The sequence below is a fragment of the Drosophila tropicalis genome, unplaced genomic scaffold, assembly GCF_018151085.1.
Source record: "Drosophila tropicalis isolate 14030-0801.00 unplaced genomic scaffold, ASM1815108v1 contig_859, whole genome shotgun sequence".
Classification (NCBI taxonomy): domain Eukaryota; kingdom Metazoa; phylum Arthropoda; class Insecta; order Diptera; family Drosophilidae; genus Drosophila; species Drosophila tropicalis.
The window spans coordinates 13,550,201-13,568,259 of NW_027173353.1; the positions used below are offsets into that span (position 1 = coordinate 13,550,201).

An 18,059-nucleotide genomic window follows, 5' to 3' on the forward strand; every position below is an offset into this window, starting at 1 on the left:
AGTCGAAAATAGCGGATTTATTTGAAGTGAAGTAGGGGGCCCGAACATGGTTACCCCCGGGCCCTGATTTTCTCTCTGCGGCCCTGCCTATCTATACAATTGCAGAGATATGAACTCGGCTGTTCGCTTCTTTTACGATACTCTGAATTCACTTTTTGATATTTGCGTGCCTCTTGGTAGGCAGGAGCGGCTTAACAACCTCCCTGGTTCTCTCGAGAGATATCCAATTTGAAAAATGACTCGATATTATAAAAAGTTTCAAAAAACACGTCGTTCATTAGAATACGCTCTGTTTACAGTCGCTCAATACACAATGTTATATGAATTTGTTAATTCTAAACGTAAGACCTCTGTGCAAACATCTTTTTTGTCCTTTCAAAATAAAAAAGCTAGCACTGATCAGACAATTGCCGATATGTTAGCGAGTTTTTTCAAAACAACTTATTCCTCAATGGAATATCGACCAAGTCCGTATCCTTATCATTTAAAAAAGGCTAATTGTATTATTAATCCAGTGATTGATGAAAGTTCTCTTCTTAGTGAATTTCAGCCTGATAGCTCTTAAGATGGCTGAGTAAAACGCATACGCACGGACGGACAGACGGACATGGCTATATCGACTCAGCTTCTCACGCTGATCAAGAATATATATACTTTTTGGGGTCGAAAACGTCTCCTTCTGTGCGTTACAAATATCTGACCAATTTTATAATACTCTCTGCAAGGGTTGCTAATGTGATAGGATTGGATATAACATAAGATCCCAAAATTTCAATCCAATCGGATAAATAGAACACAAGTTACAGTCAATATAAATCGGTTCAATCGCTGCCGGCAGCGCTGCTTGCTGCTTACTACGTCATCATCAAATCAACAGAGCACATGCATACACACACAGACGCAACGCTACATAAACTGTATGTGTATGCGTGCGTTGCTTTGCTTAGGGGATGAGGGAAGAACAAATTGTTGTATGAAGAGTCGAATTGTTTTGTTTGTTGATTTTGTCAAATCATTTTTTGTTTTATTAACTATGAAAGTTTTTCGTGTGAGTGACCGTAAGTGCATATTTTGCACATGTATATATTTTTGTTTGTAAAGTTATTGCTATCGTTTTTTTAATTTGTTGGTTTGTGAAAAGTATACATATGTAGATCTACAACGTTTGGTTGCTTAGATGAGAGTGAGCTCAATTTTATCATACATAAGCTTAACTAGGGTTGCCACATGTACACGGCTGACAGATACAGTACAGAATTGCCATATCAACATAATTGAAATCTAGATGGAGAAAGAAAATATAAATAAAAAAAAGTGAAAATCAAAGGCGGTATTGGTCAAAATAAAAAAGACCCACTAAGACAATTAGCCCGAAATTACAGGAATAAAGGCAGAGAATCCAATTGAAGTCGAAAGTCGGTTCTTTTTAACCTAAGGGAATATGACACCGAAAAGAAAATAAAAGTGGGCCGAACTTCCTATTCCCAAAAATCATACATAAATTAATATATATTCTTTAGGCACAATTTGAAAATAAATTTTTCTTTCTCTAACATCCCTGCAAGCATTTGGAAGACTATTTTAACTGAAATCGTCTTGATGAGTCTTTTTTGAGTCCCCTTGACGATTAAAAAACGACTAATCTCCTGGGCGATCGAAAGAAGACTCATAAATTACTCTTCCATATGCTCAAAGTATGATTGGTTTGAAATACAAAAACGAAATGAAAAGCAATCGCCAAATGAGCATGCAGGTGATTAAAATATGATCATTGCTTGGTTTTGCTTTCTTACTGTGCACTCATACTCTGCTTGCTTGGCTGATCCAAAAGCGATTCTTATTTAGGCTTACAATTAGATCTAACAATAAGTTAAACGGCACTTTTTCTTCAGCACATGCCGAAATGTGAAAATTTTGTCATTCGATCGTGAAAGTGCAAAGTGCAAACAATATATCAATTTATTTTGAATATCTATTTACCTTTTTTTTTTTTGTTATTCTGTAAGATCATAATAAATAAAAATTATATTAAAAAACAAATTATTTTCGTTGCAAATTATTGAAAATTTTATTCGAATATGAGTCAGAAATGATTAAATTATGACTCGTGGAAGACTCTTTTATTATTAGAAGATGACTTGTGGAAGACTCTAAAAAAAGAGTCAGAGGCGACTCATATAGATGAGTCGCGGCTAGGGTACCATTTTCTCCCGACGAATGGACCATTTATGATCAGAAAATGAGCGCAAATATGACTATTTTCAATCGTCGCGCGACTCATAAAAGACTCAATTATGCTCTGTTAACTTCAAAAATGCTTGCTGGGATAGAGTATTTATTAGTCGCTAACAACTCGTAAAAAATCCCTTTCTTATTTTGGTTTGTATTAATGAAATACTTATAAAATAACTAAAATTTTCTATGTAAATACATTGAAAACTGTACTGGAAAAAATGTCGTGTGAGTGACTCAGAAAATTAAATTAAATTAAGGGCGAGGCGAAGCTTCCCTTATGACGCTTATGACTCTTTTTTTAGAGTCTTCCACAAGTCATCTTCTAATAATAAAAGAGTCTTCCACAAGTCATCTTTTAATCATAAAAGAGTCTTCCACGAGTCATAATTTTATCATTTCTGACTCATATTCGAATAAAATTTTCAATAATTTGCAACGAAAATAATTTGTTTTTTAATATAATTTTTATTTATTATTATACATATATGATCTTAAAAAATAACAAAAATAAAAAGGTAAATAGATAGGTAATGGCGTTTGCTTTGCATTTCGTTTTTGTATTTCAAACCAATCATACTTTGAGCATAAGGAAGGGTCATTTATGAGTCCTCTTTCAATCGCCCAGGAGATTAGTCGTTTTTTAATCGTCAAGGGGACTCAAAAAAGACTCATCAAGACGATTTCTGTTAAAATAGTCTTCCAAATGCTTGCAGGGTTAACATTTCTAATATATGCAAAAAATATTCAAAGTTTAAAATTCTCAGACAATTCGGAGAGTTTGGCGATTGTTAGCAACGATGTCTAATCTCATGTATGTATATATTATACATTTATATTTGATGTCGTGTGAGTGACCGCTCGTTTGGAGCTTTTTTCTCAACAGATAAAAACAGGAAGCGAAAAATTTTTATTACGACTGATAGTACTCTAAAAGTACTTTAAAAAATTATTAGTGATTAATTGTAAAAAATTTGATTTTCTTTGATTTCTTTCACATATAGAGTTTTATTCTGCTTCCGAAAGTCGTGTAAGTGATTTCGGAATTACCCATAAGTGGAATGGAATCTTTCTATTTGGCCGTATATGTATAATTTGTATAAGCTCTAAGGTGCTGGTATGGTTTCTAGAGAGTGCGTCTGCTACCACATTTGAGCTACCCGGTTTATATTTCAACTCGTACTTATATTCTTGCAGGTAACTTTTCCATTTTTTCAGCTTTGTGCTGTTATTTTTTGGGCTGAGAGCATAAGTGAGAGTCTGGTGGTCAGTGTAAATGATCACCTTGGATCTGCAGTATACATCCATCCTTGCCTTATCCAATGCCCATACTATTGCTAGCATTTCTCTTTTAATTGTGGCATAGTTTTCTTCAGCTTTGGATAACGCACGGTAAGGAAATGTAACGGGTCTACTATTCTGTTCTAAAGAAGCTCCTAATGCAAAGTTTGAGGCATCAGTGGTTAGATGGAACTCTTGTTTAAAATCGGGGTATGCTAACATCACGTCTTGTGACACTAATGCATTTTTTATTTTCTTAAAGGCATCGAGTTCGGCGTCACCGAATCGGATTTCGATCTTGCTTGAGACATTCTTTTTAGCTCTGCCATGTTCTCCTCGTAATAACGCGGTCAAGGGTCTAGCTAACTTAGCAAAATCGTTGATAAATCTTCTGTAATAACTAGCTAATCCCAGGAAGGACCTTAGTTGTTTTAGGTTCTTTGGTTTTAACTCCCTCCCTTCAAATTACTATGTCTTAGGAATTTGCATTTATCTACTTGGACCTTCATATTTGCTTTGGACAAAGTAGAAAATATTAGAGCTAGATATCGGAAATGCTCTTCCTCGGATTTACTAAATATTATTATATCATCAATGTAGCCGTAACAAATTTTTCGGGTAAATGTTTACTATTACTACTCGAGATTTCAGTGTTGAAAAGTGGAAAAATCGGGTAAAGCTAGATTTCAGTGTTGTCAAACGCTATTTTTTATTTGGCGCGCTGTTTGACTGCCCTGGTAGCCAAATATTTTAATCTAATTTCTAAAGTCGAGGAATATTTGGCTGCTCTGGCAGCCGAATATTGTATTCTAAACTATATTTGTTCTATAAAATCAAGAAATATTGTAAACTCAACAATATTTTCGTTTGTTGAAAATAGTACGAACAAAAGATTCAAAAAGCCCGCGTAATAGAGTATTCGAAATTTGGCATCTGGCAACACTGTCTCAAAATCTGACAGCTTTTTTTAGCCGGAAAAAGCTACTTTTAGCTATAGTCCCGCTAAAAATATTAATTTTATTTTGTTAATTACTCAAAAACTACGAAATAAATCGACAAGGCGCACCCGAGGTTGTGCTCGTGCAATTTTTCTCTTTCGTTTGATACCAAAATTATGTAGTTTAAGCGCGTTTTGGACCCGAGTAGTAATAGTAAACATTTACCATTTTTCGAATGAGATCTCTCGAAATGTGATCGAGAGAGGGGTTAATGTTTACTACTACTACTCGAGATTTCAGTGTTGAAAAGTGGAAAAATCGGGTAAGCTAGATTTCAGTGTTGTCAAACGCTATTTTTTATTTGGCGCGCTGTTTGACTGCCCTGGTAGCCAAATATTTTAATCTAAACTCAAAAGTCGAGGAATATTCGGCTGCTCTGGCAGCCGAATATTGTTTCTAAACTATATTTGTTCTATAAAATCAAGAAATATTGTAAACTCAAAAATATTTTCGTTTGTTGAGAATAGTGCGAACAAAAGATTGAAAAAGCCCGGCATTTGGCAACACCATCTCAAAATTGAACAGCTTTTTTAGCCGGAAACAGCTACTTTTAGCTATAGTCCCGCTAATAATATTAATTTTCTTTTGTTAATTACTCAAAAACTACGAAATAAATCGCCAAGGCGCACCTGAGGTCGTGCTCGTGGAATTCTCTTTCGTTTGATACCAAATTATGTAGTTTAAGCGCGTTTTGGGCCCGAGTAGTAGTAGTAAACATTTACCTTCCAATATCAGATTTCTTATGGGAAATCTGATGAAATCCGCTCTTTAGATCGAGAACAGAGAAAATTGTTGCCCAACTGTGCAACCATTTCTCCGATTTCAGGAATAGGATACTTATCCGAAACTGTAACTTCATTGAGCTTTTTGTAATCAATGACCATCCTTTATTTCTTATTCCCATGGCTGTCGCTCTTTTTAGGGACTATCCGTACAGGAGAATTATCGTATTTCGTAGTAATTCTTGAAGCTGGTCTTCTACTACTTGTCTGAGAGAAGCTGGGTACGGGTAATGTTTGGTGTAGACTGGAGTGTCTGTTGTCGTTCGGATTTTTCCTAGGACATTAGTAGCATAAGTAAACTTTTTATTTGGGTCTGCGAAAAGCGATTCGTACTCCTCTGGGAGTGCCTTTAACCTTAGTTTCTGCTGATTGGTGAGCTCATCTGATTTGATCGTATGGACCTGATGGGCTCGCATCTGCTTATTTTAACAACGTGAGTATTGTTGACATATAGTAGATCTTTCTCTACACCAATAATAGCGTTTAATTCTCTTAGTGTGTCATTACCTAGAATTCCATGGAACGGATTCAAATTAGGTAATAGGAAGAAAGTTATAGGTTTTAGGGTAAAACTTATGTTCATTCGTTTTGACATTTTTGGCGATTTTTGGTTGGACATAGTTTTTGTTCGAGCGGGTATCTATTAAGAAATTGTATGCGGTTTGTTGTCCCGGACAACAAAGTATGGCAAAGAGGAACACTTTAACCTAAAAAATTAACGGTGTCCTCAATTTGTGGCTGTTGAGGCTCCTGTGATTGTGATCCGGTTTCCTCTTTATTCTGTGGGACTAACTCTGAAATGTCCCCTTGTGAGGTAAAATATTCCTCCTGCTGTTGATTTTCACGAACCTCAGAATTTGGGACTAATTCGAAAAGGTCTTCTTGGCCTTGATAAACAGCCTGATAATCGGACATATCGGAGTAATGCTTTTCATGAGGTGGTATGGTGATATATTGTTGACCTGATATACCAGTTTCGATATGGAGTTGCCTCTGTACTTTATTGGGAAAATTTGTAGTAGACTGGTTGACTCTTTTGAGAGCAAATTGTTGTGGTGAATTACCGTTTGGCTTGTTCATGTAGTTAATTTTTTATACCCTTGCAGAGGGTATTATAAAATTGGTCAGATGTTTGTAACGCACAGAAGGAGACGTTTCCGACCCCATAAAGTATATATATTCTTGATCAGCATGAGAAGCTAAGTCGATATAGCCATGTCCGTCTGTCCGTCTGTCCGTCTGTCCGTCGGTGCGTACGCGTTTTACTCAGCCATCTTAAGAGCTATCGGGATGAAATTTTTTTTGGGAGCTTTTTTTTTACCCGGGTGAGATAAAGTATGAAAATCTTTGGGATCGGACTACTATATCATATAGCTCTGGAACAAAAATTTTTGCAAAAATTGGAGTATCCCCATGAAATTTACCAATATAATAGAATTTGATATAAAATCTCAGATCCCAAAATTTGACCCTGATCGGATAAATAGAACACAAGTTACAGTCTATATAAATCGGTTCAATCGCTGCCGGCAGCTCTGCTTGCTGCCTACTACGTCATCATCAAATCAACAGAGCACATGCATACACACACAGACGCAACGCTACATAAACTGTATGTGTATGCGTGCGTTGCTTTGCTTAGGGAATGAGGGAAGAAGAAGAACAAATTGTACATAGTATGAAGAGTAAAATTGTTTTGTTTGTATATTAATGAATTGAGTTGCAGAAAACAAATTTTGAAAATGTGAAATTATTATTGTCAAGGACTGCAAGGGTATATAAACTTCGGCATAGCCGAATTTAACTTCTTTGATATTTTTCTGTTAAAATAGAGCCGTCGACAACCATTGGAGTTGGTGCTGGCTGAGGCCTCGGAGAAAATGGCCTCGGTGGTGCGTTGAAAAATACATCTCGTACAATTGCAATGCATGCCTCAGATCTCTGGGTTAAGCTAAGCTCATTCTGTCTGAGAGATCTCCGTTAAGTCCTCTGATGAAGGTATCTAGAGCCCTATCTCTGACCTGTTTTGCCATGGCTTTCATAGTCTCGGAAATATAACCCACTGTTTCTACTTGGTCGAGTACTAACGACATCTGTTGGTAAACGGCGAAGTAGAATTGATGAACAGAAGCGCCCTTCTGGGTCATGGTGAATAGCTGATATTCTAAAGTGATCAAATCATGTTGAGAATTCTTCACGACTACTTAAAAATTTGTCAAAATTTTTTACAATGTCTGGCACTTTGTCTAATTCATGCCAGTTATCCTGGACCCTAGCTGCCTGGTCCCTAAATGGGAATATGTCCTGGCTGAGAATAATTTAATTGCTTCACTATTTCCTGTAGCTGAGACGACAAAATTGTCTGGATAGCTACATCTAATCCTGTATTGACAGTGCCTCTATTCATTTTGCGGTTGCTGCACTTGAGGTGGATGCTGTCGGAGCATCGGAAGCTGCTGACTGAATACCACCCTGCTGGAGGACTGCTGCTTTAACCCAGTTGTCTTTAGTCATTTTGGAAAAAATATTTTAAACCGGGTTTACTTTAAGGAAAAAGGTGTTACGATATCGAGAATATTATGACGTCGCGAAAAATATAATATATATATATTTATATATATTTTTCAATATTATATGGTTGTTTTCTATTTTTCTCTCCTTTTTTGTTTTTAGATTACTTATAACTAGTTTCTTTTTAAATTTTTCATTCTTTTTCTTTTCTTTTTTGAGTGAGGAAAAAATTAATTAAGGATTTTATAAAAATTTTATCTTCTGCTTTCCTTTGTTTCTTTCTTTTTTAAATTTTAACTTTTGTTTTGGTTCCCAATTTTTTTCCACTGTGTCTACACAAATTCTTTTTCTTATTTTAATTTTCATTCACTTAAATTTATTTTGCTTAACTTAGTAGCAATAAGATCTTCGGTACTTTTACTGATCGGCTTGTAAGAGGGTTCGCTGAGGGGTTCGTTTATACGTTGAACGTATAAACGCTCCTGGGCAAACACTTTTGGGTTATCAGTTTTCTGTCTGATTCTTGGTGTAGTTCGATATAGCGTTTTTATTTCGTTGACACTTAAGGCATTTAACGCGTTTTCTCGGCCACGACCACTGGTATCTTTCACTAACACTCGATCAAGTTTTAAATAGCAGGGTCCCTGCTCGGGCGCCAATTAAACACTTCCTTCACTCACGGTATAAAAAAGTTTTTATTTTAAGTCACTTTATTACAAGTACAGTATATTTAATTCTGACTTTTGAGTGAATTCCGCGGAGCTAAAGCGAAGTTACCGGAGATTTCGATTATGTTGCATGAAGGCTTGGGTAATTGACGTCGTCGCAGGCGGCGTTGGCTGAGTCCAATAGTCCACTAAGTGCGTGGGACCATTCTTTGTTAACACAATTGATCAGAACCATTCTTTGTTTACTGCCGAAATTTGTGGAGTGATTCTGGGTATGCACCGAACCCGACACCATTCTTCGAGGGCCTGGGAAAGTGGGGTGCAGAGTGTTTATCCTCTCGAAAGCTTACTTGGGATAGGCGATCATGCGACAAATGGGCATGTGACGATTGAGTGGGGTTGACCAATGGATATTGCATGTAATGATGAAATAGGGTCGGCCAATGATCATGCGGTTAATGGGCATGTGTTGACGGACTTGGGTTTATGTCTTCCGAGTTATGATAATTCCAATCCTGTGACTTCTGGTGTACCTCACACACATTATTCATTAACGATCTTCCTTCAGTCATTGCGTGCTTATGTATGCTGATGATGTTAAGCATTGTCCCACTTATAAGGATACAGATTCATTTAGTCGGCTACAATCTGATCTTAAAAACTCTCAATAGGGTTTCAGCACCGCAAAACTAAAACACCATCTTCATCTGTTGAATTCAAAATATGAACTGATTTTATTAACAAAAGTATGGAGTTTATATAGGGAATATAAGGCTCTAGGAGGTAACAATAAAAAAAAATTCTAATGACCCACGTTTTTCGGGGGTTGAAAATTGTTTATACATATTTCATGCTCAGAGTCGGTTACTTGATACTGCAATAATTGTCATTTGAGTCTTTATGACTTATTTTTGTTTTATGTTTTGTATATTTCTTTGTTCAATCTGATTCGGTGAAGCCATTTCAGATGAACACGATGTTTTATCTTAAACAGTATTAAAACTTAGCACTACCAAATGTAAGGTAATGACTTTTTTTCGTAACTCTCCTCAACTGGTCACTTATTTTCTAAACAACAGTCCTTTATATAAGTGATTTGGGCGTACTTATGGACCATAAGTTAAATTTTAACACAAAGGCCGCAAAGGCCATGAATGTCGTGGGTTTCATTAAAAGATGGTCAAAAGACTTTGACGACCCCTACACAACTACTTTTTACTTCGCTTGTCCGTCCAATTTTAGAGTATGGATATTCCATTTGGTCACCTCAATATGAGTCGTACCAGATTAGACTTGAATCCGTTTAAAAGCAGTTCTTGCTATTGGCTCTTCGTGGCTTAAGCTGGGATCGCAATATCAATTTGCCTTCGTAACCTAGTAGACTTCTCTTGATTAACCTTCCTTTCCTAACTAACCGTAGAGTTATACTTGGTGTTATTTTCATGCACAAGCTTCTAATTGGTGATATCGACTCGCCTGAGTTATTAGCTCATGTAAATATGTCGGTACCATGTAGACGGAGTAGACATCCTTTGATACCATCATCCCTTAGTCGTTGTTCTTCTAACTATGCCATTCATGAACCTTTTTGGTCCTCTGCCCTGATTACAACCTTCTATTCCCTATAATCGGCTCAGAGTTTTCTATTAATACACTTAAAACATCTATCCTATCCCATTTAGTTAATAGATAGCCATACTTTAGTATTATTTGTTTGTCTGTTTTTTCTATTGTGTATTCGATTCGTGCCGTGCGTTATACGGCTGCACCCCTCGGTCGGTCGGGTGGGAGGTGGTCAGTTATCTGCTTGGGCTCGCGCGTAAGAGGCTTTGTCCTGGTGTCGTAGGGGCCACTTGAACGTACTGCGCATAGTATTGTCAACGTTCGCTAAATAAGTGCTTAACTTATATGCCCTTTTGATTTGAGCAGGTTCGTTCAGTATTCTTTTCGTTGGATGCTGTCTGCATTCAATAATCACACGCATTTACTTAATTGTAAGCATGAACTTACTCAATTCAATTCTAATCGAATCTTATAATTTTTTTGTGGTGATACATAAAATAATTTTGCTGGTTCGTATTAAATTAAAATATAGATTTTTTCAACTCATTGTGATGTTTTCTGTTGGCCAACAAGTAATTAACTAAACTCAACATACATTGTTTATTTACCATGACGCTTGATAATGCATCAGCAAAAAAAAAGTGTGTCCACGTATCATAAAGACGAAATCATAAAATACAAACGACTTCCTAAACAAACTGCCGGGCCCTGAAATTAGGTTTCTGAAACAGGCAGAGGAGCCACCTTGGTTATGGGACGGTTCATCTCTCTTGCAGCTGTCTTTATCTTCAGGGTTCGTACTGGACCATCTGGGTCAGGATGCCGCGGGGGAGAAAGAGATTTGCCGATTTATTTTGACATACATACATACATATATTGAAAATAGCACCCTTTTCATTTCGAGCGTTTCTTCCCTCGTGTGTCTTAATGGTGATTGGGCCAGTATAATAGCAGCCTGTATTCTTGAACGGAAATACTTGCCGAACTCTCACTGCCCATAATGAAGCCATTAGTTGGTATGTGTTCACTGTCTGAAGCACCTTAGACAGTTGTGGGTAACCTTACGAATTAGATTTCTGGCTCCCATTATCTAGAAACGTTGACGAACGATTTGCGGATGCTTGGCCTAACCCTAAATTCTTCAGGCGACTTCCATCACGTAGAAGCCCAACGTCGTCTAGAATCTTCGTCTGGGTACACAGCATCGAGCTTTTTGGCACGCATGCTTAATTGAGTAGCGATTTTCGCAAAAGAAGGTGCGATTGTTGCGTGAAGCGATTTGTTTTTTTGGCCGATTTCCAATCATAATCCGTCTAATAACACTTTTCATTTTAAAATTTTTGTGCATTCGCTCAAGCTTATACCATATTTAAAGATGTCAGACTCTGATTCCCAGTGTATTCCCGATAAATTGATTGATGTCGATGGTGCTTTTTTTTACATAAACGATTCCGGTATATGGAGACCCATTTTCCAAGCTCTAGATGGGCTCGACTTTATAAATGAATAAGTTTATCTTTTGCTGATTACTCCCGTCATAACATCGTTCATTTAGAAATAAGATCTAGCAATTACAATTCAATTTGGTACTAAGAACTGTATGGTTAGGCATATAAAACATATGTTCTTGCGGTGCATTCGTCCTCTCTGCCTCATCAAGAATGTGCATTTGTCTCAGTGAGATGTAGCCTGCCTTTAACTTTCTATCCTTATGAAGTCGAGGTTCTACTAAATAAAATCGAGATACTGCTCCCTAAAGAGTACCTCCGAATTTGGCATCCGAACGTTTAAATGGAAGCTCAACACAACCGGTAAACTGCCACGTATTTCTTCCAATTCCCAAAACCTGCGGAGCGATGTGTTTATATCGATCGTTAACAACAGTGATGCTGTATTTGATACTTGTTTAGCTGCAATTGAGGCGACCACCCAAATATTATGTGTATGTTTTCATGGTTATCTACACACATGCATGGCGCTGGTTTTGAGTGAATCAACCAGTTCTAATCCATCGAAAACTCGCAATATAGCCGGACATCCTTCATCCTTTGGCAATATTTTATATGGTTATCTTACCTGAAACATGAGCGGTGATATCTAGTGTATGCTTCGAATACCTGGATTTCAATTGTGCAGCTCTGATTCCTCTTGTAGTATCGGCCTTGATTAAAGAAATTCCTGAGATAATTATTCGAGATAATGAGCGTGAGAGTCCTGGTAATCTTATACAATGCTCCGATATGTATTATAGTTTAATCCACTATCAAAGACAACACGACAAGTGGTGTATGATCCGTTTGAATTCAATGCATAAACTAGAGCTGTGGGCAATACATTCTTGGTTTCTCTTGCGGCTGTTAATGTGCTGTGAACGAGCTAAATAGCTTTGTTATTCAATAGATTGGATTACCTTTACCTTTGCCCATATTCCCTCTCCCAGTCTCCTTATCCGTGTATAACGGCGAAGTGACGCTAGGCATATTTTGCGGATACTTCCAATTCCGCTATTCCACCAGAAAACGGATTGGTTGTGCTTCCTGTAGGCCCTGTTTTTGGAGATGCTTGCGTTACAGGCTGCCTCTATTTTGGCCGTGAACTGTTCGGCCATATGATCTTCTGGCTGCATATGCATTTACAATTTTACGATTCCGTTGAGAATGCCTACATTTCTGAAGTATCGCTCCATGCTGACGTCTGTGGGAGCTCGTCAGGCAGGTGGCTCTCCTACTGTTAACACGTTTCCCAGCCCCCACGACGTCACACGAAATTGGCTGCAACTTACAACGCCCGCGCGGCTGAAAGTATTTTTGTCACCATTGTGTAACAAGGCCACTTCAAGACCTGCGAAGGCTTCGAGTAACGTCCTCTCGCGTTGGTGAGTGAGGTGCTCCATTCTACAGACGACGCACTAAAATCGACCGCTTTATTATTGGACTGCTTGCGAGAATCAGAGGCAATCTCGTCCAAATTGTTGATGAAGCTCTCTAGACTTAGTCAAAGTTAGCTTCTTTGATATTTTTATACCATACACCCATAGGGTGAAACGGTATGTATATTAAAGTCGCCAAAATGTATGTAACGATCTAGCCATGTCCGTCTGTCCGTATGAGCCAGCAGATCTCGGAGCCTATAAAAGCTAGATCCACCAAATTTGGTATATAGACTCGTGTAGTACATGTGATCAAGTTTATTTGAAATTTAAAAAACCGTTTATCTCAAAAACTATTCTAGCTAGAGACACCATATTTGGTTGGTATATTTGCTTAGTAAATGCGCACACTATGTATGTGTAAAGATTTTGCCAGGCCCCTTTCCGCCTCCGTAATTTGAGAAAACTCGATTATCTCCCGTATTTTTCTACCTTATGCAATCAAATATGGCATACTTAAATTTGATACTAATATCAAGTAAAATTTGATAAAAATCGGACAAAAAATAGTCGAGTTATGCATATAAACGCTTTTCCATAAGGCCGCAGTTGGCCGTTGGTTGGTGGGGGCGCTAGGGTGCTCGTATGCTTGAGTGAGCGAGAAACTAAGATATGCTTGTAGTCGAGTTATGCATATAAACGTTTTTCCATAAGGACGCAGTTGGCCGCTGGTTAGTAAGGGCGCTAGGGTGCTCGTATGCTTGAGTGAGCGAGATGCTAAGAAATGCTTGTAAAAAGCATGTGAAAATGCATTTGTTTAATAAAATTGAAATATTTGCTTTATTGGTGTGTGGTATACCTAAGTCGGCGAGACGACTTACTTACTTCATTTTTAATTGAAAAGAGTTCAGAACTCAAGTCACGAATTATTATAGATTATTGTGGATCATTGAGATATAATTGAGACAACAGATATCGATTGTTATTCGTTAAGAATTCATTTTTACATTATCTTTTTCTATGCATTTAGTACAAATTCCACGCAAAAATCGACGATCAGATCGACAAGGCGAATGTAGCCATGACACAAGGGCTGAGCGGTAAACTTATGTCAGTGCTAGAGTCTACTTTGTCGAAACTGGCCCGCTATGATGAGGGCAGCCTGATTGGTTCGATTCTCAGCTTTACGAATGTCTCTAGTTCAGGAAAGGATCTCGGTCAAGGATATGTCAATTTTTTTCGAAATAACATGGATCAAATACGAGGAAAAATTGGTGATGATCTATGGACGCTGAATTTTTTTGAACAATGGTATTCTCATCAGGTCAATATGCTGTCGAACTGGCTTTCAGAACGCATGGATCATGCTCTACATTATGCCCAAGTTACATCTATATCTCATATAATTAAGGTAATTAAAACAAAATAAATTTACACATTTAATATTTTTCAATACTATAGTTATAGCTTTGTAAAATTTTTCGGCACCCATTATAGAATATTAGTCTTCAATGAGAATTATTAAATGCAATAAAAATATAAATATAAAAAATGACGAAGTTTTTATACCCTTGCACTTGGCAATAACATTTTTACTTTTTGAAATTTCTTTCCCTGCAACTCAATTCATCAATACACAAACAAAACATTATTACTCTTTTTACTACAATTTTTACTTCTTCTTCCCTCATACCCTAAGCAAAGCACGGCAAGCATACTCATACAGTTCATGTAGCATTGCGTCTGTGTGTGTGTATGCATGTGCTCTCTTTTTATGAAAATGTTTCTTTTAGAGCTATATGATATAGTGGTCCGATCCCGACAATTTTCACACTTTATCTGCTCCGGGCTATAAGGAGCTCAAATATCAAGTTTCATCTTGATAGCTTTTAAGATGGCGGCGTGAAGTTGATTTGCACAGACGGACGGACGGACGGACATGACTAAATCGACTCAGCTTCTCATGCAGATCAAGAATATATATACTCTATGGGGACGGAAACGTCTCCTTCTGTGCGTTACAAACATCTACCCAATTTTATAATACCCTCTGCAAGGATATAAAAAAGGGTATCCAAACAGATGAATTCGGCTAAGTATATACTAAAGTCGCCAAAATGTATGTAACGTGTAAGAGGAAGCATTTCCGAGCCCATAAACTATAAATATTCTTGATCAGAATAAACAGCTGAGTCGATCTATCCTTGTCTGTCCCTGTGGCAATTTCTCTAAGACTATAACTATTTTGCCACGCCCATCTCCGCCCCTGCAAATCCAATAAAACTGTTTTCGGAAAACTAATAAAACTAGAACAACAAAATTTGGTACGTAGATTTGTTTAGTATTTTTGCAACGCCCACCTTCGCCTTCATAATCTAGAAAAAAACGGATTTCTACATGAAGCGAATTCAGCATTCTAATTAGACCTATTAATATCTACCAACGTACCAAATTTGATTAAAATCGGACTTTACGTCAATACGTATAAACGAGTTTTACTATGCGGCCCATTAGAGCGGAGTTGTCCGTAATCTAGTGGCGGCGCTCGTGTGTTTTTGTGAGGGTGAAAAAGATAACATGTGCTATGCGGCATGTAAAACAAATTTAATAGGCATTCATTTCATGTTCCAAATCAAAATATTTGTACACCTGATGCACTTCACTACTTCATTAAATGTATTAATATTTATATAATTTAACACTTAATTTGTAGAAAATATATTCCGATTTTGAACTGCAAGGAATACTCGAGGATAAGCTAAATTCTAAAGCATATCAGGCAATAGCGCAACGCATGGCAACCGAAGAAGCAACATGCGCATTAACCATGCCAGAAGTGACCGAGGGAGACGAGTAAGTAGCGAATTGGATAAATTTTAAACTAGAAATTTAGTTATTAAGTTGTTTTTCCCAATCATACAGGCTCTATGACGATCCACGAGATGGAGATGAGGAAGACGGTGGTGAAGAAGCTAGTTCTAATGCTTCTCGAAGTTTGCCAAAGCCAAAAATTGCGGCAGCGCAAGCTGCTGCTGTGACCAATGTAGTAGCTGGGCGCGTTGGTAATTTGTTGGGAAAGGGGATAGGTGGACTCAGCTCGAAATTAGGAAGTGGCAGTTGGTTTTAAATAACACTTTTCAAAGTCGTTATATAAGTTATTCGTTTGGGTACCTGCATGCATGTAACAAAAATTATCAACTGAATACAAACTTTTCCAAAAAAAAAAAAAAAAAAAACAATTTATCCAACTACACGACTGCTAAGGTCTTAAATTATTTTGCAACTGTTAAATATATTCGAAAGCGCTTTAAAAAAATGACCTATGTATCGTTGCTTCATATCTTAAAAAGCCAAGTCCACGGGAATATGCAAATATTAATTAATAATTTTTTAATATTCAGTGCTCACAAGCTCTGAGATTAGCTTGCTTACTTATCAATCAAAAAATTTACTTTTAACAAATGATTATTTACTTTCGCAACAATACTTATAGAATAATCCATATAAAAATATTTTGCAGTCGATTTTTTTTCACTTAAATTACAGCGGCGTTAATGCACAATACTGTTAAATCCACCAATTCAAACCCTAAAAGATTTTTAAAATTCTGAAACTAGAAAAAGCTTAAAGAGGTATCCGACGATCCCACATTCTGATGTATACAAAGGGTAATAAATATAAACATTTTTAAGAGTGCGGCTCACTAAAGACTATTCACTTGTATGCAAGCCAAAAACAGTTTTTTTTTAGTTTTTTCTATACACATTCACATGTATTAATACAATGTTTCTGATCAGCACGACGAAGTGAAATGATGTAGCCATGTCTCCGGTCAGAGTTGCACAGTTATAGAAACAATTTTCTGATAACAGAAGCCTGTTTTCCTACTACTCTCATAATTAATCTTATACTTTAAAATTCTGCTCTAGAAACGTACCAGGTTAAATCAACAGGCCTAACTGTAATTACGACTGTGGCCACTGATTCAGGGAGTTCATCCGAGTTAATAACTTACAGAGTTTAGATATGTGATGAAAATTGCACAAGAGAGCCGGAATAAAAAACACAGGACGACATTTTTGAGTTCATAAAAAGTGCTTAAAGTTTAATAGGTGGTGAGGTTTTTGTTAAACATACACATTATATTCATAAACAAGTATTGCCTATAAATTTTATTATTTTAACTTAGGAATAAAATAATTATCCCAAAGAAATAAATGGTATATTAAAGTCGCCAAAATGTATGTAACAGGCAGAAGGAAGCTTCTCCGACCCTATAAAGTATATACATACATATATTCTTGATCATCATCAACAGCCGAGTCGATCTAGCCATGTAAGTCTGTCCGTCCGTCCGTCCGTCTGTATGAACCCGAAGATCTCGGAGGCTATAGGAGCTAGAGCCACCAAATTTGGTATGTATATTGTATATGTATAGTAAATGTGTATAAACATATATCAAAATCAAACGAGCATTTTTATTTGTGAAGGGTGAACTCTTGAATGTTTTTAGGCGCTATATTTTACTTTTATTTTACAAAAGCATACATAAATCGGTACATTAGGTGGCGAAAAATTCTTCTTACGCCTCCTTCTGTGAGTTACAAACATCTGAATAATTTTAAAATACCATCTGCAGGGGTATACAAATCATTCATAAATTTTATTTATGTGTAGCAAAACACACTGTGCAGCTAGTTTAATAATAATTATTACTTTGGATTTTTATTTTATTAAAAAAAAAATTGGTAAATGTTTACTACTACTACTCGAGATTTCAGTGCTGAAAAGTGGAAAAATCGGCTAAAGCTAACTCTAAAGTCGAGGAATATTCGGCTGCTCTGGCAAAAAAAAGCCCGCGTATTCGAGTATCCAAAATTCGGCATTTGGCAACACCATCTCAAAATTGAACAGCTTTTTTTTAGCCGGAAACAGCTACTTTTAGCTATAGTCCCGCTAAAAATATAAATTTTCTTTTGTTAATTACTCAAAAACTACGAAATAAATCGCCAAGGCGCACCGTGCTCGTGGAATTTTTCTCTTTCGTTTGATACCAAAATTATGTAGTTTAAGCGCGTTTTGGGCCCGAGTAGTAGTAGTAAACATTTACCAAAAATTTATATTTAATTTTGTTTTTTAAGCTATTTGTAACCAT

General features: G+C 36.8%; 1 protein-coding gene across 1 annotated transcript in view; it reads left to right on the forward strand.

Annotated features, from left to right (window-relative positions):
* Cadps (calcium-dependent secretion activator 1) overlaps positions 1 to 16,093 on the forward strand; it is a 121,217-nt gene extending 105,124 nt beyond the window's left edge. The window contains 3 exon segments of the mRNA XM_068296871.1: positions 13,935 to 14,315; positions 15,618 to 15,757; positions 15,827 to 16,093. Coding sequence (XP_068152972.1) covers positions 13,935 to 14,315; positions 15,618 to 15,757; positions 15,827 to 16,031 — 726 coding nt within the window. The 3' untranslated portion in view covers positions 16,032 to 16,093.
* Positions 16,094 to 18,059: the final 1,966 nt, after the last annotated feature.